General features: G+C 42.1%; 1 protein-coding gene across 1 annotated transcript in view; it reads right to left on the minus strand.

The window, feature by feature from the left end:
• Positions 1–2,163: 2,163 nt before the first annotated feature.
• LOC104409819 (switch-associated protein 70-like) overlaps positions 2,164–26,168 on the minus strand; it is a gene marked incomplete at both ends in the record, with an annotated part of 26,342 nt that continues 2,337 nt past the window's right edge. The window contains 3 exons of the mRNA XM_010019808.1: positions 2,164–2,391; positions 13,366–13,539; positions 19,735–19,875. Coding sequence (XP_010018110.1) covers positions 2,164–2,391; positions 13,366–13,539; positions 19,735–19,875 — 543 coding nt within the window. The remainder of the gene's footprint in view (positions 2,392–13,365; positions 13,540–19,734; positions 19,876–26,168) is intronic.

The raw sequence follows: 26,168 nt of genomic DNA on the forward strand, positions 1-26,168 counted from the left end.
AACCAAAACACCTACATCAACATAGCTATGAACAAGCCATACTGAAAGCACTGTACTCCAAGTATTTCAGATTAAGAGGATGGAAGAAGTCGGAAAGGAGACCAAGGAACATCCTTCTGTAATGGCTTTTAGCTACAGCGATTTTTGACACAAGACAACAAATAAATGCATTGTGACATATTCAAGTCAGAAGTGTCTTTCTGTACAGGTGTGAGGGAAATTAAGTTAGGACAGTTGGAGCAGCTCTTTTGTTTAAAAACTAAATAAAAGAAGAAACACCCCCCTACACATACAGCTTAGCTATGCTTGGCTTTTCTAGCCAGTTAAACGTGGCCAGAACCACCAAGGCCGTGCCTATTCCCCTGTGCCACCCCACCCCCTCTCCAAAGCAGGAACGCGCAGAGAAACAGCTTTGTCTGCCGCCTCCGTGCTCGGGTCTGAGGTCTGGGCGGTCACAGGGGCACGTGAAGGACTCCCGCAGCTTCAGTCTGCAATGCCGTCAGCGTAGGCCGTCACCAGGTGCTTTTCCCCCTCCTGACACACTGAATTTGCTTTCAAAGCTAAGCCAGACTGGTATTTTCCCCTCAAACTGCTGTGAAATCTTCGCCTATTATTTCAGTGCAGCAGCGGGTTCTTATCTTGCAAGAGCCCCTGGAGATCTGTTCACACCAACCACTATGTGACAGGACACGACTATCAGAAACCTGGTATCACAAATGTCACTATCACTGCTACTCTCCGCAGGCCTCAGAGAGCCACGGTAAGTGGGCAATAAAAAAGGTAATAAGACACTTGGCTACAACATGTCATTCATTAATACCTTGAAGTAATCACAGACTTTAATAAACCGAACCAGACACCTCCAGGTCACACAGGGAACTCTGCCCTCCAGCAGGCCAGTGACTATCCAGGAGGTGTTCGGCCAAATCTTGACACAAACTGTTTTTATGTGTCAAGGAACTATTCAAAGACACTCAGACATCCTTGGGACGTCTCAGTGCAGCCACTGAGAGAGGAAAGGAAGGAGACAGTGAACAAAAAAAGGGGCGAGGGTGGGGGTGTGAAGAGAGCGCCACAATGCAGCATCAAAACTGACAAGAAATCCGATTTCCTCACAATCCTCAAGTGGAAGGACTGACCCGACACTGGTTATTTTATTTTCATGGTATTAAACACCAGAATGACTTCGTTTTGCCCTCGACTGGCTATGTGTCCCCAGCCCTCACCTCTAACAGGCAACCAGCAGTTAACAAAAATAGACTGTTGCATTGTTCTGTGGATACTCTGAAAGAATTTCCTGTGCCAAGACTTTCTGACGATTTCTTCAGAACAGCTTGGGAACGCCTGCCAAGAAAGCCTTTGTTTCTCTCCTCACCAAGAATCCAAGAAATCAAAGATGAAAAAACTTCTCTGTCAGGTAAAAGTCGGTTTTAAAGAGTTTTCTAGGTAAGCTCTGCTGTGACAGCTATAGTTTCCACTAAAGAAATGCAGTTTCTAACACCATTCCTAAACTGATAATCCAGCAACTGGAAATCCAAAGAAACTGATGATTGACAGATGTTTGATAAGAATACGAAGGCCAGAATGACTTCTTGTGTTTAAGAACGGGTAAGCTGTCAGTCACATAGCCTGCTAAGCAGAACAAGAAGAGAGGGAGCTCTGGAACTCTTCTACACCTTTTTGCCCTGTTGAAGTGGTACAACTTGGAAGCAGACCTTTCAGCTGGAGTAGTACCTCTGTCCAGAAGCCCTTGTTTGCATCAGCACAACTTTTATTTGCTACAATGTAACTGAAACTAAAAACCAGCATCTTCTAAGATTGAGGAGTTGTCACCAGTTTAAGAACTGACAATGTGTTGCAGCTATTCTGTCAGCTAACAAGCAGTTCATACTAGTATAAAAAGGCTGTATTTCAAGTCAGAGGACGTCTTTTAAAAACAAAGCAGCTCAATCATAATAGTGCAAACAATTACAACCATCTGAACAGTAGCACAATTTCTTTTTTATAAAAATAAACTCAGATTAAAGAAACCTTATAAGTCATTTACTTACTTTCCCCCTGCTCGTTATCCATCAGGTAAATAAATTTCAGTACAAGTTGAACATTTTCTAATTATGCAATAAATTGTTCTACTTCAAAGCATTATTTCTCTGTGGTTCTTACCTGTTTGAGTACATCTAATATGAGCTCATTAAAGACTTCGTTGATTGCCATGGACACTGTCTGTCGGTCCATTCCTTTACTAAACTGCCCGCTGCCAATGAGATCAATCAGCTCCCATGCAGAAAGACCCTCCCGACTGGTGTTGAGAGCAATCTTGTAATGGTCAAACTGCTCCTGCTGCCAGCCTGCTCCCATTGCTTCGGTGAGTTTTTTAAGCAAATATTCAATCTGGAGAGAAACAAACAGAAATCAATCATTTTCAGCAGGCATGGAAACCAAGTGTTTTGGAGGTGTAAATTAAGCTTCCCTAGAGACTATGATTACAGCTGGATTCCTGCATTCACATGTAGGTCCCTAAGCGTAGGTGGTTTAGTTAGTGAAGAGTTTAGGCTCCTCAGTCGAACTTCTGACTGCCAAGCCCTTCCTGGAGCTACTCTCTTCATCACAAAGAAACAAAGAATTGAACCAGTCAGCCTCTTCTAATATTTTAGATTCCTACAGAACACATGGGACCTTCCCTGCAACAGCTTCCAAACCACGGTTTGGAACCGCGGCTGGAGCATGAGAAAGCGAGAAGTTTCAAATAGTATTCTGGTAAGATAAATAGCAAACAAATTAGAAAAAGTAAGAAAAAATGGCAGTTTGGACAAGAAGTGAACTGAAAAACTCCCAGGGTAAGATCACCTATCTTAGTCTTCACCGACCCCTCTCTTCCAGCTCTCGAGCACTCCCATCACTGGACACAGTCTTGGCAGATGTATCAAGAGAAGTAAAAGGACAAATTTTTCACATCCGCTTTAATTGTTTCCAAAATAAAATCTTCTTCTCCTTTTATCTTTTATCATTCTGTAAGCATTACCATACACAGGGTAATAACACTAGTCAAAATAAACACAAGAATGGAAAAGAGGGAAAGAAGGCTGGGTTTCTTCTTTTGTCTGGGGTTTTTTTATTAAACTAGTTCCCGGTATTTTAAACTAAGCCCATCTACAGCTTTGAACACATGTAAAATGCTTTTAATGGCTCTTTAAAGAAAATAATTGGAGAGAGCCTTCCTACAAAGACCTCTACAAAACAAAGTAAAAGCCAGGCTTCTAAGTTTCTAGGCCTGAAGCCACAGGATACCAATTAGAGCATTTAACCCAGTTTTGAAGACAGACCAGGGTAATGCCACCTCGGGTAATGGCTCTCACTGTTTCTTCACTACCTTCAGCAACCAGCAAAGCCACCTGCAACCTCCCTATGGAGGAAGCCTGGGGAGAGGGTGCTCAGTAACCCCGCTCCAGCCCACCACAGGGACAGGGAAGCGCCAGCAACACAATCCTTTCAGGTTTTGCCTGTGCATGTGGCAGTAACACAGGTTTCCTCGAGTGCTGCCTTTCTGAAGGTCAGTCCTTCAGGACGGCCTGCTCCACTTTCAGTTTACCTATTTTAGGTGTGGTTTTGGCAGCAGTAAGTGACTCCGGAGTCTGAACCCTGTTATCAAAAATGACTAAGCTGTACAATGTGAACTCATTGAAAAGTGGCGGAAACCAAATGATTTCTAGGACTTCATTTATCTCATCGCCAGTGCTGGTTCACCTCTGTTCCTCACCAATGCTTGAAAACACAATGTAATTTCTCCTACAAGTAAGAAAAGCCCTGGCTGAGGGAAAAAGATGATGTTTGACCACAGCACAAACTGATTTTCCAGCTACAGCTCAGAGTCACCTTTCAGCTGGTCTAACAGGCTTTCGAGCACCCAGCAGTCTCTGCATAAGAGATTTGGGAGTACAAAGAAATAAAGAAGTGTTTTTTCCCCATGGATTTCACCACAAGGAGGCCTCAAGGTTTTGATGTAGCATGCATGCTGACCTTGTGGCAGCTGCTGCTTCTCTCTCTTGCAACTAGTATAGTTGTAAACCCTTTCCTTTCCCTCATAGCTGTGACCAAGAAACACACAAGTGTGTAACAGAACACACTCATCTGTCACAGCAGTAAATCAGAATCACCCAGCGGATGGGTGGGCTTTTCTTTCTGTTTCAGCTCAGTAAGCGTTAGACTCACAGCCCCTACGCTAGTACCACGTGGACTAATACTGCAGTAAAATGGAGAAGCTACTGAAAGCTGCTGCACTGTCTAGAGGAACGTTCCTGCTCCACTGAATGAGCAGCAAGTGCACACGAGCTGCAAGGCGGGAACTGGGGGAGCAAAGTCCCTCCCACTGTAGGTGAAGATCAGGTTCATGACCATTTGAGGAACCCGAACATATGTAAGTCTATGGGACCTGATGAGATCCAGCCCCGAGTCCTGACGGAGTTGGCTGATGCAGTTACCAAGCCACTCTCCATGATACCTGAGCACTCATTGCAGTCGGGAAAGGTCCGTGGTGACTGGGAAAAGGGCAGTATCACACCCACTTTTAAAAAGGGTGGAAAGGAGGACCCTGGGAACTACCAACCTCAGACTCACCTCTGCGCCTCAGAAGATCACGGAACAGATCCCTCTAGAGCTATGCTAAGGCACATAGAGGACAGGGAGGTGATTCGAGACAGGCAGCAAGGCTTCACCAAAGGCAAGTCCTGCCTGACCAACCTCATGGCCTTCTATGATGGAGTTACTACATCAGTGGACAAAGGGCGGGCTATGGATGTTGTCTATCTGGACTTCTGTAAAGCCTTTGACATAGTCCCCCACAATATCCTTCTCCCTAAACTGGAGAGATCTGGATTTGATGGGTGGACTGTTCGGTGGATGAGGAATTGGCTGGATGGTTGCATCCAGAGGGTAGCAATCAATGGCTCATTTTCTGTATGGACACTAGTGACAAGTGGCATCCCTCAGGGGTCTGTACTGGGACCAGTACTGTTTAATATCTTCATCAATGGCATGGACGGTGGGATTGAGTGCACCATCAGCAAGTGTCCTGATAATACGAAGCCGAGTGGTGCGGTTAACACTCCTGAGGGATGGGATGCCATTCAGAGGGACTTGGACAGGCTCAAAAAATGGGCCCATGTGAACCTCGTAAGGTTCAATGGGGCCAAGCGCAGGGTCCTGCACCTGGGGCAGGGCAACCCCCAGTATCAAATCAGGATGGGGGATGAAGGGATTGAGAGTATGTCTGAGGAGCTGGACTTGGGGGCACTGCTGGATGAAAGACTGGACATGAGCTGACAATGTGCACTTGCAGCCCAGAAACCAACTGTACCTTGGGCTGCATCCAAAGCAGTGTGGCCAGCAGGACAAGGGAGGTGATTCTGCCCCTCTACTCTGGTGAGACCCCACCTGGAGTACTGTGTCCAGCTCTGGAGTCCTCAGCTCAGGAAAAGACATGGACCTGTTGGAGAGGGTCCAGAGGAGGGACACAAAAATGATCAGAGGGATGGAGCACCTCTCCTGTGAGGACAGGCTGAGGGAGTTGCGGTCTTCTGCCTGGAGGTGGGAAGAGTCCAGGGAGACTTTATTGCAGCCTTTCAGTTCTTAAAAGGAGGCTATAAGAAAGATGGGGAAAGACTCTTTAACAGGGCCTGCTGCACTAGGACGAGAGGTGATGGTTTTAAACTAAAAGAGGAGAGGTTCAGGTGGATGGGAGGAAAAAATTCTTTACAGTGAGGGTGGTAAAATACTGGAACAGATGCCCAGAGAAGTGGTGGATGCACCACCCCTGAAGACATTCAAAACCAGGCTGGATATGGCTCTGGGCAACCTAGTCTAGTTGAAAACGTCCCTGCTCACTGCCGGGGATTGGACTAGATGACCTTTGAAGGTCCCTTCCAACCCAAACTATTCTATGATTCTATAACCCTCCAAGATGTGGCTGTCATATCCTTCTCATAAAGATTGTCTTAAGACAGGCACAAAATATATCTCCAGGGTGGGTACAGAAGTTGTAGAGAGCACTGCTTGTCATTTCAGATCCACTGAGGCATTAAAGCATTTTGACCTCCTCATTCCATTCTTACAGCAAAGACATGATCTGAACAGAGACCTCTGCAAAGCAGCATTCAATCTGTACACAAGTGCTAACTGAGAGAGAGGGTATGAGGTGATCAGCAGAGATGACTTTCAGCTCAGTGTCTGCCATCTGAGGAAAGCACCCCGGGGAGGGCACACCCGCACACCCGCTTCACCCTCTCCACGCAGGCTGCATGTCCAGGCCTCCTCCTCACAGTGCCAGGGCTCTGCTCGCCATGGTCACTGCTGCTCACGTCCAGACTCTTCAACACAAGTCATAAAACAATGCTTTGCACTAGTTCCATGCACAGCTCTGAAATACTGACGTTAATATAATCCCATGAGAACAAGGAAATTTCAGCATGCCCTCCCAGGCAGCCAACATGGAACTTTTACTAGATTTTCAGTAATAAATTCCTTTTAAAAAAAAACAGAAAACCAACACTTTAAAATGTGCTTTGCTGATTTTCACTCTCCAAAATCCTTAAGTCAAAAAACTAATCCAAGGCTTTTGAGGACCAATTACAATAAATCCTCAGCATTCAGTTAAGGGCAGGAAGCAGCTTACTTCCTACTCCAGACAAGTTTTACAGGAAAGAAAAAAACCAACATCCCAAAAAAGTCCTTCACAGCATGCAAGAGCAGAAGCACTGTGAACCTCTTTCAAAACAAACCTCCTAAAACGTGGATTTGATGAGCTGAAACGAGCTGTGGCATCAATGCAGAAGTAACTTTTCCCCCCACGTTCAAAACACTTTCTGCCACTCAGCTCGGTTCCTCTGAACAGCCCCAGTTCTGAACTGTGATCCTGTACTTTAGTTGAAAGGAAATCTAAAATAACTGAGGCTTAATTAGGTAGATAATATTACTGCCCAAATTCTAAACAGTAATTTAAAAAAAAAAGTCACTAAAACTTAATGAACTTTAAAATGTTTTGTTCCAAGATTTCACAACCTGTTGCACTGTGTGAGGCATGCACCTCTCGAATTCCTTTGGTTAATTATCTCCAAATACTAGGACTCACTTGCAGACAAGGGGCACACACAAGAAATCATACACAAATAGACTTTTTAACTTTTTTTGCTTGAGCCACAGCTTAAGCAAATGGTCTGGAGAAGAAACTATTGGCTAGTACATATTATCATGTAATACACTAAAAATGCATCAACACATCCTTTCCTTTAATGTCATCTGTACACATTTCACATTATATTGATTATTAGAACAGATTTAAACATTTACCAAGTCACTAATACGACCACAAATATCCTATAATCCCATTAAAGTACATAAAATATCTCATGATTTTAAAATACATCAACTTTTCTTAACTGAAAAAGGACCTGTGCATATTACAATTTAATTTCTAAAATAAAAAAAAAACCCACAAAAAAAACCCAACCAAAAACAAACAAACAAAAAAAGCAGCAATCAAGCTTTATCTTGCATTCAGGTAAGTACACGGCTAACCAAAGTCCCCAGAAAAAATTTACCTAACATTATCTGCTCAATAGCAACAGTGAGTGTTGTGGTGGGGTATAAATGTGGAACAGTGCGAGGCAAATACAAAGAAAGAAGTTGGATCAATGTGGAAGCAAATAAGAGACCATTCATTATGTGCTCAAATGAGGAACCTCTGAGAGCAAACATTTCTCCTCCTCCACAAAGAGACATGTCAACTCAGCAAATAACTGACAAATGCAGCCTACTGACTCAAACACAACCTACTTTCATGGTTAAAAAGCAGAGTGCCAAAAAGCAAACATGAAGCAATATTTGCTGCTATTCTGACTGGACCTGACTTTTGGATACAGACATGAAAACATGGCGTGTTGGGAACACCTCATGGACTAGCATGGACCAACTGGTTCCACAGAAAGACAAACAGCTTCCACCTCAAATCAACAGAAGCTTTTCAGCCCGAATTTTGCCAAGAGAAAGCAAAAAGTATATCTAGAACAATGGCTCTTTAACACGAGCTATGCAGCCTATTTGGAATCTTCTTTCAGAGGGCACTTTATTTTCCTGTGTTTCAACACCCATTTGTTGTTCTTTTCTAGGTACTCCTGGCACTACCCTCCATGTGGAATGAAGTATTATAGATATTTCACATATTTTTCTGATATACAAGTGGGTCTCTCGGAAGATGAAAAATGAAAAATAATGCAAAGGAGGCCTTCATGCCCAACGAAGCATGGCAGACAAGGCTATTCTTGATTATATGAACTATTCTGTAACAGTTCATACTATTTAAATAAGGTTTGTGATATTAACAGAGCAGATATAAAAAGTCTATTCACATTGTACAGAATTCTGTGGAAACATATGTTACTGGGCAAGGGACATAAAAGCAATCGTATCCCCTTTCACGGTCATCATCAATTCCTTCTTTTCATCCCATCAGAACATCACTTTTAAGTTAAATATTTGTTTTTTCCTTTCCACCAACAAAACTATGTTCATTATCCAGTGTAAACCGTTACCTTTCTTTTTAAAATTAAACTAGCATTAAGTAGTATAATGAAGTTCAATTCAAAAAACAGTGTAATGTAAATCCTAAGAACAACCTGCTGCATAAGCTGAAAACTGTCTTACTTTTTGCATCAATTGAGGAAAAGAGTAGTGAAATGGGAAGAACTGATGCAAGGCATGACAAAAATCTTTCTAACCATCATCATGAACTTGTAGAGATCATGGGTCAATTAAAACCCCACACAAGAAGCTTTCATTCTAGTTGCATCAGTTTTGATTTTATTTCTGAACAGGCAAGGTTCAATTCCCAGTGTTTCATTCACTGTATCAGTTTCTGATACTAGAATGCAGAACAAGGAAGCAAACATGGCCACAACAAACCTTTTTCTGCTAGAAATGCCTCCAGAAGAATCACCACTGGACAGCTTCAGACTTTCACCTTCTCAGTCTACAAATCATCTCATTTTCAAATACACAGAAAGCCTCGCGCATTTTGGACCCTCTTTGTCCTAACTAGAAGGATTAGAAATGCCACATAATAATACAGTTGAAGGATACAGGACAAGTGAAAAATTACTGTACAAGTCTCCTTTCCTCAAGAAGGCAGGCTTAAAAAGCACAGACAACAAATACACTTGGCTTATCTAAAACAAGTTACGTGAACTCTAGATTACAACACACAAAGAGCGTGCAGCTTGCAGCGTACGTATCTGCAAGTTTCGCCATTAAGGATGGCTCAGAAACACAGCTAGCCACATACCACAGATTTCAGGTGATAAAGCATTCCCAAGGCTGCAGTCACATGTCCAGAAATAAGAAAGGGAAAGTGTTTGGAAACCTTTTTATAAAACATAAAATATCTGGTTAAACAATACCAAGGCACACAAATGAACCTGTAACAACTGAGAGGTGAGCTGTAAGGAAAGCTCATGACAGACTAGAAATACTTCTCCTCTTACAGCTACAGTTCTCTCCACCCTTTGTTTCATCCTTCCAGTGGAACAGGTAAAAGGTGAAGGAAACACACACATCTGGGATGTCTGCACCTCAGATGATCTAATGGCAAAGATCAGCTGTGGGGACTGGAAGGAGCTCCCACCTGGCCCCCTGCTTTCCAAATGTGTTAGCAGTATAGTTGCTTGGTAAAGCTCTGCCCACCGCATCAGGAGGCAGATCTGTTGTTAGCTGAGAATTGTATTAATTCTGAAAGCTGTCCATCAGGACTGATTTTAACTAAACCAAACAAATACAGCATTGTTTTCCTCCAGCCCATCTGCACCTCTCTGCGATACCACATTTACCCAGTTCACAGAAGTGTTTTACTCTGTGCATACCAAGGCTCATCACTTGAAAGAGGAGGGAGGGTTTCAGATTTGATACCATTTTGTATTTCCCTGGGACATGAACAAAACAGACATTCATGGATCTCTTTTCATTCCAACCCTCCTAGCTACTCCCAGTTGCCCACCAGTACCACACTGGAGCATAAGACCATTATCAGCTGAGACCAATGCCCCTGCCTCTCTTGGGATCCTCTCAAGCTTGAAGTCACATCCCAAAACTGCACACCCAAACCCTAGCCCATCGCCATGCAGGACTTTACTGACCTTGATTCCCTCAAGCGCAGAGCCACCATCTTCCCTCCATGGCGGGTGAAAAGCTGTCTGGCTTTCAGTCTAGTCTCTGCTAAAGAAGCAACTTCTGGCCCTTGTGTCACCTCTCCATTGCTTTCAAATCCCTCTTTGTAACTGCTTTCCTCCTTTTGCTCTTTCTAAAGCCTTCCTCAGCCTGTGTCTACAGCAACCTACGTTTTTGTAGCCTGTTTTCCCTTCTCTGGTTGAGCTGCAGCTGCTCCCAATTTGCTGCCCATTCAACACGAGGGCAGGGAATCAAGACTTAACACTTTGCAGATGGGTGTAACAGCCCCACCGCAATTATGTCTAAAATGAAAGGCCTAGCACAGTGGCACTAGTGCAAAAGGACACAACACAAGCAAGAACAAAGGACAGCAGCCTCCATCTTTAGTCAGTCCTGTTTAAATAGTTTCACTTTACTGGCACTGCACTCCTCCACCCAAGCAGGAGAGCTTTCCAGACATGAAATGGTTCAAATGAGTGCAGAAACCACTTATTAAAAAAACCAAAAAACACCAAACTTCTTCAGAAAATGAGACTCCCAAGTAGGTCTTAAAGAGCAGCTCATCCAAGAAAGAGAAAGAGAAGGCATCCTCACAGCCACATGAAGTTGTATCAACAAATTCACTGGAGACCTAAAAAATTCTGTTATAATCTCATCCACAAGATTGTTTGCAAAAATCTTCAAGGGATCACTCTTCTAACCCGAAAGTATGTGTCAAGTTTCCTAGTTACTTATAAAGGGAAAACAAAATCTGTGAAACCCAAAAGCCTACGAGGTGGAAGGGAGGGAGGAGGGGAAACAGCTGGATCCCACACAAAGGACTGAGCCAGCAACTGCAGTAAATTGTGTGTTGCAATATTCTCAGCCAACAGTAAGAGCAACAGACAGGGAGGGAAGGAAAGCTTGCTCCCTGGCTCGGAAGCTGTAGTCACCCATGAGAGGTTTACACTGCTCTCACCAAAACATAAACATCACAGAAAAGCGATGCTTCCATCACCCTTCTCTGTTCTCCACTGTGCAAAAATCCCCTCAGTTTATACATGACGTGCAAGTCATTTTGTAATTAAATGAAAGGCTGCAATATAAAATAATGAGGACTAAATGTAAAATCAAGCTTTATTACGAAATCAAGAGGCATAAGAAGTAAACGGAAAGAGAAATACCTTTACTCGGTAAATCTGGAGGTCAGATTGAACACAAGAAAACCTCAGACATAAGAACTTAAAAGGCAGATATGAATGGTCACATGGAGAAAAAGCAACACTGACCGAAACTGAGACTTTGCATTTTTACCTTTGGAGTTTTGTGTAAAAGGGCAAATGAGTACATGTGGAATTTTCTAGAAGCACAGAGAACCTCATGGAGGACCAATGCAAACAGACAGCATTCCTCCACCAGCTGATTACATTACCTGTGTGGTCTAAGGCAAAAGGTTAGAGCGAATACAGGCATTGTGTCTGATAAGAACAGAGCAGCCTTTCTTTGCCAGGCTCTTTAAGCTTTCTTTAAACAGCATTGCGCAATTTAAACCCTGCTCTAATTGAGGAGATGCAGACACAGACCCACCCTAAGAACTGCAAAAAAACTCCAAATAGAAGAATCATACAGGTCAACCCTGGGCATTAAGGATGGGAAGGAGAGCAAACAACAGTGGCCATGAAATTTGGAAAACCTCTTTTTGGCTCAAAGCCAAATCTGCAGCACATCTGCCAGCAGACACATTGTCATTACCTGGCATCAGCTACAGAAGGCATCACGACTCTGGGGGCTTGCTTAGTGGAGGGGTAGCAAGTGAGCAATGCCAACACCCCTGAGCTGGCAGGGCTGAGACTTTTAACCATGCAAACAAATAAGGAGATGTGAAATATCTACCCTCAGATAACCCAGGCTGCACAGTGGGGAACACAGAGACATAGATTTGAGTCCCAGTTCTGATTTTTATCAGTGGCTCTGACCTTACAAAGCCAAATCTGGCACCAATTAAGCTGTCTTAGCTTTTATAACCATTATGCCCATCTCCCAGAACTGACAGAAAAAACAGAAAAGCAAGGACAAAGACTGTCCCATTTGTCATGGGAATACAGCATACCAGCTAGGGCCCTGTCATCACCAGTCTGGCAAAATCCAAAATACTGCAGAGAGTGAAAGTCTCCTAAAAAGTGAGTGAAGGGAAAAATGAACAATTTATTTTGATTGGGGCGTTAGCTGGTTTGGCACAACAGCTTGGAGTCCAATGGTTATGTCGTAGTGGCATGTAAATCATGTTTTGATTCCTGACTGTTCAATAATTTGCAAATACTTATTAATCAGTACTCCAGTGCTGAACTGCAAACCCCTGGTATTTCTGTATGCAGTTTCAAAAGAGATTACTTATGCCTGCGGTTCTGATCTTTCTGCTTCTTCCCTCACCCCTCCCAAAGGCGAGAATACTGGAGATACCGAAATCTTGCTTTAGGGTTAAAATACCTATTTGAGCATTGTCCATACTTGTTCATGAATTTATAGTACAGAGAGATCTCTCTGGTATTGTTCTCTCAACCACTTCAAGCAAGAGCGTTCAGGTAGTGGCTGCTTTTGATCAGAAACAGACATCACCAGAAAAGTTCATACTTCTCCTTTTCATCAGGAGGGTGACATGAAACTAAAGACTCATCTTGCAAATCACGGTAACACAGAGCAGAGGGAGAATTTATTTTAAGAATCACACTAATGCACTAACTGTGCAAAATCTTAAGCACATATAAGCAAGCACAGTGACTAAAGATCCTATACCTACACTACTCATGAACAAAGCAAGAACTGCAACAGCTCCAAAAGCTGGCACAGGAACTAGCATCCCCATCACCAGTCAGTCCTCACAAAAAGCAAATAAACTGTTTACTTGGGGACAAGCAGCATGTCCCATTTAGTCTAGGCTGTCTAAATGACAGACAAAGATAGCTATCAATATCTAAAGTAACTGGTCAGAATCCCACACAGGCACCCTGGAAGACAAAGAAAAGCATCCAAGGCCTTACACTATTAAAAGAGGGGAATAAAAGTTTAATATAAACCAATTATTTTCTCTTAAATCTCTACAGAGTAGCAAGCATCAACATATTTCAAGTGGAACATGAAGCAAACTGGTGTTAAACAGCTTAAGTTTTTGTTTCTTACCTCCTCAGGTACAATGATTAAAGGGTATTTGTCCTCTGATAAGAAGTTAAAAATAACCCACACTTTAAATGCATCTTCATCACTAATCAGCAAAGGACTTTTAGAGAGGTTCTTTTTAGCACAGAGAGTCCAGCACATCCTGTTAAATTCAACTTTGTCAAAGTTTCCTTGAACCTAAAATGAAAAAATTGAACAACAACAAAATAAATTAATATACACAAATGACACAGAGTAACAGACAGACAAAGTTTACCAGGCACACAAAAACGTCATGCAAAAAGCACTGACAGAATTCTAGTTTGCAAGCAACATCGAGGCCCAAAAAGAGCACTGTGGCAGACTGGTCTGACCTACTGCATGGGGTCAACTAAGGAATTTCTTCCAGCAAAATCTACATCCAACATCCAGTTTCTGGTCGAGTTAGTAACAGCCTGACTTCATGTGAAAGAGGCTAAACTGCATTCTGTGTTTCCTCCAGCACATTAAGCTTTTGCTTCAAAAGCACCTTCATAACTGTCTTAAGTTTCCAAATGCCCTTTTATTGCACTGAGTTACTGAGATTTTATATAACAAATATTGAAACCAATATAGCTAGAACTACACATGTATATGCTAAAAGGCATATTAGAACAATAGATGGGAAAGACCTTTAATATGTTTTTCCACTTCAAGTTACTCAAATGTAACTCTTGTAGGATATTTATAAACTTATAAACATTGTTTCTCAAATGCTGATCCACTTAAAATCTTTCCTTTTTCTCAGACTTGCAAATCTTCACCTTGATAAAAATAATTCTTCATTTTTGTTATTCTTTATCATACTTAGCAACTGTACATACCCATCTGTGAATTATTTACACACACAAAAGCTTTCATTTCCTCCATTTTCTTTTTAAACCCTGATTTATGTTAGAGATTAAATCTGGTTATCTCCCTACAATATCAATGCTCTTTCTTTGCCAACAGGTAACTGATAAAGGCATGTTCTGCACTGTAATGGAAGTCCCTTGAGATTTCACAAAACATGTCTAAATTAACAGGTTCTTGTACTTCTTGTGGTAAATGTTCACTGACATTTTCTTACAACGGGCCAAATCATGCATCTTGGTGCAGATGCTCCAAGGACACCCCTGCAAACTGTATGATCTCCTATCCAGTCTGGTAAGAGGTCAGATATAGCGAAGGGCGAGCCACAGTGGCTAACTCAAAGCCAGGCTAAGGAAGGGGATGAAATTACATGGGCAGAGGAAAAAAGAGAAAAAGAAAAAGACAGCAGTAAACAGGAAGCCGACCCTATTCTAAGCAGCACTTTACAGTACAATTTACAGGACTAAAAGTGAGACATGAAAGCAAGCCATATATTTTGCATGCTTGCAGAGCAGGCCACTAGTGTAAGGGATGGTGCAAGAGGCCAGCTACTGTGCTTTGGAAAAGGTGGAAGCTGTAGGAGCTGTAGCTGCTGTAGCCACAAGCTCAGCGTAACAGTTGTTTGTACAAGAAACACGGGTCTTAAATGAAACAGCAGCTAAACGAACGAATTCCCTTTGGAACAAGGGCTAGAAGCCATGTTTCCTTCTCCTTCCTTCAATCTACCAGCACCTCATCCCTTGGCTACTCTTGCCTTTGCTTTTTCCTATGTGTCCTCCCCACCCTGCCCAATGAAGCTTGACTTCTTTTCTAAAACAGCTTCAGCCACCCAGACGATGAGCAGTTCCACCTTAGAAATGTCCTGGTGGTTATGCTACTCCCAAGGAACATGCCAATGGGGTAGGAAATTTCCTTTCTTCCAGCCACCATCTGGCAATTGCTCTAAGCTATATAAATACCGTGGGTTGCTCCATGAGCTGCTGATACTTTAAAGCATGGTAGCAATCAATGACCACAGGGACACAGGTAGAGAAAGGCACAGACCCTGGCCAGGTGAAGGAAAGTGTGTGGTTTCTGCTCACATAGCAAAGTTGGACTGCGTGTGCTTCAGAAACTCATATCAAAATCCAGGTAACCTACAGCACGGTACTGCCACCAGGATTAGGCAGCAGCCACACAGGAGGTTTCAGGACCATCTTGCCACAGGGGACTAGGCTGCACTGTGCCAGGGGTCCCACTTTAGACATACAAGTTCTTTTTTCAGAATCCAGACTTGCTTCTGAAATGGACTTCGTGGGGCCCATGTGTCATCCAGAGCAGAGACACTCTTTAGGAATTATTCAGGAACAATAATCAGACAAGCACCCAAGACTCAGCTCTCCAAAATAACTCCAATTCACATCTGTGGTTTTGTTTTTTTTTCTAAAGCATCATACTGGCTGTTAAATAAAGGATATAATCACAAAATCACTGTTCCAGAGACATCTGGAGTCAGGGATGGAACCAAATATTTCCATTCAATGAAAAACAAAAATTTTCCTATGCAATTCCATGTAGCAATGCCAACTATTCCTGGAGCCTTCGTTCTACAAGTACATTTACAGGGGGCAAGAGGGGAAGGAAAGTGAAAATCCTGCAACTCAACTCAAACTGCTTTAGAGCTAACTACATACTACAGAAGTCTGGGCTGTGCTCTTTTGGCTTCCTTGATGGGCAACTCTACTACATAGTAGCTACATAATGATTCTCTGAATAAATAATTTCTCTGGATTTATGACAGATCATTTCTAAGCATAGTTTCAAAAATTGAAAATATTTGAACAGTTTCTAAGTTATACTGGAACTTGTGTGCAAAAGTACCTCTAATTTAGTTAAGAAACTATAAAAGTAGAAAATTTTCAAACAGGAGGAACTGATGACAAAAAGAGTCATAAACCCATATACACAGTGCTTTTCATTGACATAAACAAGACATATTTATAAAAACAGATTGGGCCAAAGACTATCCTGGTATTTCCTGATGATTCCTCAGTTCTATATAAAGAGGCTTTATTGCAAGATAACACAGGTAAACACAAGTAAGTCAGCACTATAAAATACAAAAAAGCTGTAATTGTTGTATCTAAAAGTACAACAGAAGTTCTTCCAAAGGGTTACAAAGTCCTCAATAAAATTCTAAGTCACAGTTAAGTATCTGTTTTAAAAGAAATCTAAGGATTAATTCTTTAAATATTTTACTAATTTTTTAAAGCAAGTATCTTGAGATAAAAAAAAAAACCAAACCAAACCAAAAAAAAAAAACAAAACAAAAAACCCCCCCCCCCCCCAAAAATAAAACCAACAAAAACAAACCCAAACACCCTCTCTTGACCAGACTGCTCTTGCTCAAATCAATTAATTCACCAGAAAACATATGACTGGAAATTGAGAGAACTCGCTCTGTATTTGGGGGTATGAAGCACCAGTCCTTCTTTAGTAGCCTTGCTTACTAGCATAAATTAATAGCATTTGTTGTGCAATCACCATATCCGAAAGAACAGATTATGCCCTGGGCAAATGAAAAAAGAAGGGGTTTCTTGTTTGCTTTTTTTGCTTGTATTCTTTAAACAAAGGAGACATGCTAAGAACCAGTGACTTCATCCTACTGTATCTCATCTTTTGGTACTCACGTAAAGTCATCTCTAAAAGATGTCACAATCAAGATTTTTCCAGTCCAAAAATGTAGCCTTCTGTCTAAAGAATTTCACTCATTTTTAATAGTACATATCTAAACTGTTTACAGTTTAGCATTTTGTCAGGATTAAATAACATGAAGTTACAGGTAACTTAATCCTGTTCCTTAACATTTTCATCTTTAAAATGAACCAATGGTATGGGTATATCAGACAGTAATTGGAAGCCAGATGACTGGACGACTAAAACAACACAAGAAACTACATGCCGTCATGCTCTTTCCTTTCCTGAGAAAGCAGAGTAGCTTGACCTTTGTTTTTCCCGTGGGGTAAGAAGGTGCCCCCAGAGTAGGTAAACAGTCTAAATTCACACCAACTTGCTCATGCAGTCTTTCATTTTCAAATTAGGGTGTAATTCAAATGCAATTGCTCCTTATTTTGTAACTATTCTTCCTAGAAACACTCTGTAACAATAAAGTGTGTTTATATTTGAAAAAGCCTGCCTTCTCTCTTCTGTTGGTTTGGGGTTTTATTTTACTTAATGGTTGCTACTGCCATTTGTATTAACAAAACCACTTGGTTTAGACTTTGTAATCCTTTGGTCAAAATAAAGTCACCCTTTTTTCCAAAAATTCATATACAAACTGCTTGGTCTCCATTGAATCTTACAGGAGTTCAGACAGCCAACAAGAAGCAGAAATTAGATAAACTTGTTAGGGACAAAGCAAGATTCTCCAGCATCAAACAACCAACATGTTAAGAGATAGGTATCTTTATGTGTATTAACAGCCAACAACTCCCACACATAAAACAGGACACTGTTACTGGGTATGAGAGAAATACAGACTAGAGGGCCAGAGGACCTGATAAGTCTTAACTTAATGTAAGAACCTTCTACTGCTTCTAGGCTGCCAGACTGCGTTATATGTATCATATTTTCATAGAATCATAAAATGTGGAGTTGGAAGGGACCAACCCCTCTGTCATGGGAAGACACATTTCACTAGACCAGGTTGCTCAAAGCCGGGTCCAACCTAGCCTTGAGCACTGCCAGGGATGGGGCATCCACAACTTCTCAGGGCAACCTGTTCCAGGGCCTCACCACTCCCATCGTGACTAACTTCTCCCCTGTATCTAACCTAAACCTTTTTCAGCTTAAAGCCATTCCCCCTTGTACTTTCCTTACATGCCCTTGTAGAAAGTCCCTCTCCAGCTTTCACTACTGGAAGCTGCTCTAAGGTTTCCCCAGAGCCTTCTCTTCTCCAAGCTGAACATGCCCAACTCCCTCAGCCTGTCTTCATAGAAGAAGTGCTCCACCCTCTGCTCATCTTCATGGACCTCCCTGGACTCACTCCAGCAGGTCCATGTCCGTCTTATCTTGGGAGCCCCAGAGCTGGATGCAGTTTTCCAGGTTGGGTCTCACCAGAGTGAAGTAGAGGGGGAGAATCACCTCCTCTGACTAGTTGGTCACGCTTCTTTTGATAGATTGGTTTTCTGAGCTGCAAGAGCACATTGCCAGGTCACGCTGAACTACTTGTCAGCCAGCACCCCCCAAGTCTTTCTTCTCAGGACTGTTTGCAATCTAGTTTCTGCCCAGCCTGTATTTGTGCTTGGGACTGCCCTGGCCCAGGTGCAGGACCTTGCACTTCGCTTTGTTGAACTTCATGAGGTTGGCACTGGCCCACCCCACAAGCGTGTCACAGTCCCTCTGGATGGCATCCCTTCCCTCCAGCGTATCAACCGAGCCACACAGCTTGGTGTCGTCAGCAAATTTGCTGAGGGTGCAACTCAATCCACTGTCCATGTCACCGATAAAGATGTTGGAACAGGATCAGCCCCAATGCCGACCCCTGAGGAACACCACTCATCACTGGTCTTCACTTGGACATCGAGCCATCAACTGCAGCTCCCCGAGTGTGGTCCAGTACTTCCACCAGTATTAAATGTAGATCAAAGAAGCAGCAAAAATCATCATACAGGGCTAAGGAGTTTCCATAATCTGCAATTGCTGCATTGGACTCTTCAGCAGCATGAAAGTTCAGGACTTCTTAGCATTATAAAAGAAAGTAAATATGTATCTCTGCAGCCACAATATCAAAGTTTGAGAGTGTCTGGGGTAGGCCCCCAAGTGTACAAGAATCAGTGGTATTGAAGCTGATATGTTTGCACTATTATGTGGGCTGGTTTTTACCAACTAGCCCATTATCTCAACAGAAGTTGTTGAAGATAAGGGTTTTTTTAACTGTCAATCCCAGTGACCAGCTATCATAGAATAAGATGGAGAGGCAGGGGAAACTCTGCTGGATTTCCAGAGCATCCCACAAAACAAGGCACAACAGACAGCTGACAGTGGGTGACACTCCCTATGACACCCACTGTAATTATTTGAAGGGATCTATTTATGAAATTATTTTGTGAATAATTAAAGATATTTTTGCTCTTCCTGTTTGCAAAGGAGTCTATGACAATAATCTGCTATAGGCGTAGTATAAGGTGGGACAATCTTTAACTCCAAGACACTTTCAAATAAATTCAAGTTGGGGTACTTTATTAATATGAACATGGTTCTGCATGAACATAACTTAGACAATGACCAGCTATAACATGAAACAGAAACCAAGGAGAGGAAAATGAAACAGAGAACAGTACACCCTTCCATTTTAAGGCACAGGCTCTCCAGAACACCCACCCACCATAACCCTAAACAGGCACATTCAACCCCCAGTGTCTTCACACCAGCATGCTTCCTGGAAGCAGAAGCCTATTGTAAAGACACACTAACACAAAACCTGATAAAAGAAAAAACAGAGTACAAGAATTCAAAACTTACCTTTTCCAAGATGAATTTGTTTAGATAAGGCATGTAACCCTGATTGGAAACTGGTCCTTCATCATCATCCCTAAAGTGCTCTTCCAAGGCCACTGGATCATGGGGAACATTTAACACTGTGCACAAATTGTGTGAAAGGACCTAAGGAAAGAAAAGAAATCCGTGACAATGCTGTTGGCCTTAACTATGCTGTGTTGTCTCCAGAGCGGGCCTGTGATTCACAAAACCATGTGCAAAGCCACATGCTCGTGTCAGCACAAGTTGTAGATTTTTGTCAAAAAATGGAACATAACTAAAAAAGTTGACTCCAAGGATTCAATGGCTTTAAACAGTTACACATTTACAGAAGCAGTAACATCACAGATGGGTCCATTCCCACAGAAGTGCTAACACAGCTACAGAAGCTACCTTTTGCCCATATATACTTATGTATTTGAAAACCAGGAGAGGCATGCAGAAATGACAAAGTAATATTTAGAGTGAAATTAGATAGCTACAGAAAACAACCACAAATACCTAGCTTTTGAAATTATAAATATTTACTATCTAGTGAAAATTAGTAACAAATAGAACAACTCAATACATATATTTAGTTTACAAAGAAATGACCACTCAAAGTATCTCATCTCTCATCTGCTTCTCAACATTCACCCTATGTTTCAGTTGACAAAGTACGTTATAGAAAGGGGAAGGGTTTGACGTGCTTCTCACATTTTTATTTTAAAAAGGTATTTGCATGCATTATGTCAAGAGCTTAACACCCACAAGCACTCATGTCTATTCTTAAGAAATGACCTTCTGGTAGAGGCTACACACTTGATTAGTTTTGAGGAAGTACTGAATTATTGAAAACTAAGTGGTAGCCAACACATCTCAACTTCTTCAGTTCAGGCCGAGTTTTGCATGCACAAGCTAATGCCTTGGTACTGACAACAGGAAGGCAGAGCCTGGGTACCAGCACCTCCTGTGCCACCAGCACTTTCCCATCCCTTTCATGTTCACACAGTCTCATGTAGGTCAGCCCTGTAACATGCTGCCCATTGGGTCTTAAACATGCTGTCACTCAGGAGCCCTCTCCCCTTTGCATGATGGAGACTGAAGCCTCTTAAGATCATGTACTGACTACAGAAACCGGGTTAAGGATTTAACCTCACATGCCCAGGAATGGTCTGCATTGAAAAAACGTAATTAAGAACCAAAGGCAAAAAATACAGGAAAAGCAAAATCAGGCAGAAGTAAAACAGATTGTATTTTAGGAAGATGGAGCGAGGAGGTGGCTGGTCTTTTCTACAACAAATGGCACGACAAGACATAATGGCCTCAAGCTGCACAAGGGGAGGTTTAGATCAGATATTAGGAAAAATTTCTTCACCAAAACGGTTGTCAAGCATTCGAACAGGCTGCCCAGGGAAGAAGTGGAGTCACCATCCCTGAAGGTATTTAAAAGACGCATAGACGTGGCACTTCAGGACATGGCTTAGTGGTAAACTTGGTAGTGCTGGGGTAATGGTTGGACTTTGATGATCTTAAAGGTCTTTTCCAACCTAGCTGATTCTGTGATTTTGAAAAGGAACACTGCTGCTGGTATTTTTTTGTTTTAAATCAAAAACTAGACTGGACAAACTGCAACCGAATTTTGGCGCATGTTTTACTTTTTCACTGTGCAGCATAAAATAATAATTAAATAAAAAAAAAGACCCAAATGATGCAAAGAGGAAGCAGTAAAAAAATGTGCAGAAAATTTGTAAGTGAACTCTTTAGGCAAGAAGACCTAAAGTGGTCAAGATGGGGTAGCTGCAAAACAAGAAGTGAAAGTCTGAAGTCGTCAAAGCCCAGGAAATCAAACCTAGGCCACACACTTAAAATGTCTGGGCTGCCACCCCCTCCATCATGATGCATATTTACTTTACGTACAATGCATGATAAAGAGACATGCAGAATCTAAGTGCTAGTTAGCATAAAATCCATCAAAGATAGATGCAAGTTCAATGGAGAGATCCTCTCTACATACCTCCGAAGTTACATTTTATTTTAGAAAAGCGCACACTTCCATGAGTAATACTTACGTTCATTGCCATATGCTAACATTAGGCCACAGGAGCTAACAAAGTGCAGAAGTTTAAAAGCAGAAAAACAATAGCATCAGTCATATTACAACAAAAGCTGTATTTCCCAAAAGTAGCAAAATCATATTTAGAAGTTACCACATTTCACACTAGCCTCCATCAACAGTATATTTTCCTTCAAGCTATCCTCATTTTTAACCACTGCATTAAATCAAATATTTGAGACCATGTGATTTACATATGGAGGGAGGAAAACATACTATCATGTGTGTTTCCCCTTCTATTTAGGGCTTCTGTTGTTATTTATAGAAGACTGAGGGATTCTTGAATTTCTGAGAGATACGGATGATCTCAGTTTTCCAACCAGACTGTAGTTGCTAATACTATAACTAAAAAAAATACTCAGCTAATAAAAATATTCATAAATCATAACTGATTTAAGCTTATTATCCAAATAACTTAAAAGTCCAAATAAAACACTTTCTGATGATGTCCTTCCTATATGTTTCTCTTCTCCCTTCTTCAGCCTTCTTGCTGTGTTGGGCTGTCAGAAACCTAGGTGGTTTCTGCATCAAACACCCAATTTAGCAGGAACGAATTCCACTTTCAGTCGTTTTCTAAGATCTGCCTTATCTGCGATCTCTCCTGTGCCCAGTGCTCTCTTTTCATAACTCAGGAAATTCCTCGGTGCCTGCCAAAGCCTGCCATTCTCTAACATGGCTAAGTGCCAGCTGAATTCTTCAGTTGCAGGGTAAGCCTGACAAATTCTGCACTGAGGTCTCGTTTGTTTTGTTCTCTCAAAGCACATTATCTGGACCATAATATACCCTATTTTAATGATCAATTTGAAAAAGAAAAAAAAAATCCAGCTGAATACTCGGTTAACTGGGGTATGAAAAATTGTCTTGCCTTGCAGAAGCCCTGTCGGCCATGAGGAAGTTCTGCAGCAGTAAGGATTATTCCCCCCATGCTCAAAGGGTTGCTAGGCAGCTTTTTCTGTCAGCCCTTATTATGCTCAGGATGCCATGTTTAACAATTTACCTTCATGCCAGAGTTAACTCCTCCCGAAGCTCAGAGACTCATCTCTGTGCTACAGCAGACGGGTACAGCAGTGGTCCCCAAACTGCAGTCCATGAGGCAGTACAAGCGGTCTGCAGAGGGTTCACAAAACCAGGGCACTCTGGGCACAATTCTTCCATTTTCAGTGAGAAGCTCTGTAAGAAAGATGCCAAGTGGTGCCCACGGAATACTGAAGGTGTTCTGCGCTCAATCTCCAAGGTGTTCTGCACTCAGTCTCCAAGGAAGTTGTGAATGCTCCATCCCTGGCAGTGTTCAAGGCCAGGTTGGACAGAGCCTTGGGCGACACAGTTTAGTGTGAGGTGTCCCTGCCCATGGCAGGGGGGTCGGAAATAGATGATCTTAAGGTCCTTTCCAACCCTAACTATTCTATGATTCTATGATTCAATCTAAACCAGATGCAACAAGCAAGCTGAACCCCAAGGGTCATTACAGACTTTGGATTTGCTTTACTTATGGCTGGCCCCCTGTTGCTTTACGTGGGGTGCCGATCTCCAGCTACACCTCTGCCACAGTGGCTCCCCTCTGAGCTAACCACTTTCCAAAACTGATCATCCAAAACTTTAAGCACGTGTTGAATTGTTACCATCTGAATATTTCCATTTAACCTTGTCCATAAAAGTGATCTGTGTTTCTAAAGGGAAAAGGAAGATCTGATAGACTTACTGCTCAGCAACAAAAATTTGGCCCAGATGACAGGTAGGAGCATTAACAGGGCAGACTAATCCTAGAGTGTCTATTGTCAGTTTCTTCAGCACTCTTTTCCTTTCCATCTTTCAGGGGGGTCTCCTCCCTCCCCCATCTCTCTTTCAGATTTTAAAATGTTGGCATCACAGATCCCGACAGCTCCATTCAGTGGCTTTGTGTGAATTCATTCCAAGACATTCTTGGCTCATCTCTCCCCGACATCCATGTCAGCAGCTAGCCAGCCAAAATAAGGCTACTCACAAGTACTTTCCCTTTTCCTCCTTTGACCAGTGTGGAAACTAGCATCATATATGTCCCTTGTCACTGGCACAAGGTCCTTTCAATCAAGGTGCATCTTAAGTATAGTTTCTTGCATCACAGCATCTCCAAGGATAAGCTTGCTTATCCACTCACGTAGCAATCTGAAGTCTCATCATTCAACATTAGAGTCTCCTTATTTAACAACAAGGTTAGTGCATCAACCTCTTTGCCAGTCGGACAAGCGTTTTCAAGCCTGGCATCCACCAGCTCTGGTTCCTGATACTCATGCCCTTTGCTCACATCACCACTCTGTTCCTTCATTTGCTCCCTTCTCCTCTGAGCACTCACAGACCCCTTGTCACCATTTTTGACAACCTCACCTTTCCTCTTGCCTTCTTTATAAGCACACTCCCTCTGGCCCCCAGTCACACACTGGTGCCAGCTTGCATTTGTCCACTTACCAAGGGAATTGCCTTTCTGCCCTGCAGTTCCCAGCCCTTAAGAAGAGCTCCTGGTAAACATACTCCATCTACTGTGTCTTTCTTCTATGTCTTCCTTGAAACCACTTGACAAAATCTCAAAGACAAAGGCTAAACAAGCTGCTGATCCACTGGCAGCTGCTCTTCTCAAACACAGCATCATGGCCCCGTCATTTCCTAATGTTCTCTCTTTGGTCTACCTCTCTCTTCTGGAAGAGGGGCACCCCTCCCCTCACACCTTACAGGCACGATTCCTCATGGCTACCCTAATACAAACACTTCTGAGCCCTGTTAATAATGTCAGAGTACAACTCCCTTATGTGAGTCACAATGACTAATTTCCTACCATCCTTCAACGTGTACAAAGTCAATTGTCCAGCTGGGGTCCTGCCCACTCGTCACAGGCTCTTGACCCTTCCAGCGCCTTGCTACATTGTTTGAGGTCTTCCTCTCCGTTTGGACCGTCCTGCTTGCCCCTGATTACACCATTCTTCCTCTTCCCACTGGCCACTGACTTCCCATTTAGTAAAAAGATAAAGCAAAGATAAGAGGTATAATAATCCTATAACATTCCAGATATGATTCAAGACTGGTATAAATTGTCTAAGCCTAACTAGTAACTTTGGTCACCCACATATCATGGGTCCAAATGAGACTGTGTTTTCATGAGGTGCTCACCATCCACATTCTGCATGTAACATGCCAGAAATCCAAGGCTTTGAAAGTCCAGCCCACCGTAGCACACAAAACAAAACCAAGAAGAGTCAAATAACCCCACTGCCCAACCAGAGACAAGTCATAAAGCAATGTAAGGAAGAGAGAGTGTAAAAACTAATTGGTATGTATTCTTTCCAAGATCCAATCATACACACCTACCACAAGGAGTTTCACTGGCTGTTAAATGAAACTACATTTAAACCACATGAAAAGCAGATTTAATGTTGCCACATTACAGAAATATTTAAAATAAGTCAACTTTAAAACTGCAGATTGCAAGAAAGATTAAACTGGATTTAAATACAGGAAAGCAAGTATTTGCATGTAGCTTGTGCTCAATCCACACCAGCAGCTATCACTGCATACACAGAACTATCACTTTACCTTACCTGTATCAGTGCTTGAAAGTGCTGAAACACACTGACAAAATGATTGTGTCCATACTCAAAGGTGTAATTAAGAACAGAATACACAAATGTTTCTGTTAATACAGAAAAAAAAGGGTACGCTCTGCAGCCAGCATAACAGTAGAACTTCTGAAGATCACTGATTAAAGGAAAATAAAATCAAAGCATACTGGAAGAAGAAGATGTTCAAAATTACACAGAGGACTGATTTAACTGTCACCTCTCAGCAGCTCAGACCATACACAAAAAAATACAAATAGATAAAAGACAACTGAAGAAATCCTTACTATTCCAAGCAAGTCCTAGTTTTTCCTCTAAGGGTGTGCTGTTTCTCCAGACTACAGAACAGACATAGTTTAGTGTATGGTGTCCCTGCTCATGGCAGGGGGGTTGGAACTAGATGATCTTAAGGTCCTTTCCAACCCTGACTATTCTATGATTCTGTGACTCAATTCACTCACCATCCCTTTGGTCTAGGTACATTAAAAACAAATGTGTGGTGCAAAGGCCCTTCACAGTAGGGCCTCAGCTTGTAATACACATTTATTTTTCTCATAGTAGCTAATGAAGGTGATTCATTTTTATGGAAGGCTCAAAGACCACTTCTAGGTAGAGAAACTAGAAATCACTTTCTTTAACAACCAACATGTTATACTCACAACCTTCTGTGCAACATGATGGCAATACGTTATACTGGATTATACAATGCAAAGATCCATTGAGGAAGGAAGAGTTCAGCA

This window comes from Nestor notabilis, unplaced genomic scaffold (genome assembly GCF_000696875.1).
Source record: "Nestor notabilis isolate BGI_N333 unplaced genomic scaffold, ASM69687v1 scaffold108, whole genome shotgun sequence".
In the NCBI taxonomy this organism is placed as follows: domain Eukaryota; kingdom Metazoa; phylum Chordata; class Aves; order Psittaciformes; family Psittacidae; genus Nestor; species Nestor notabilis.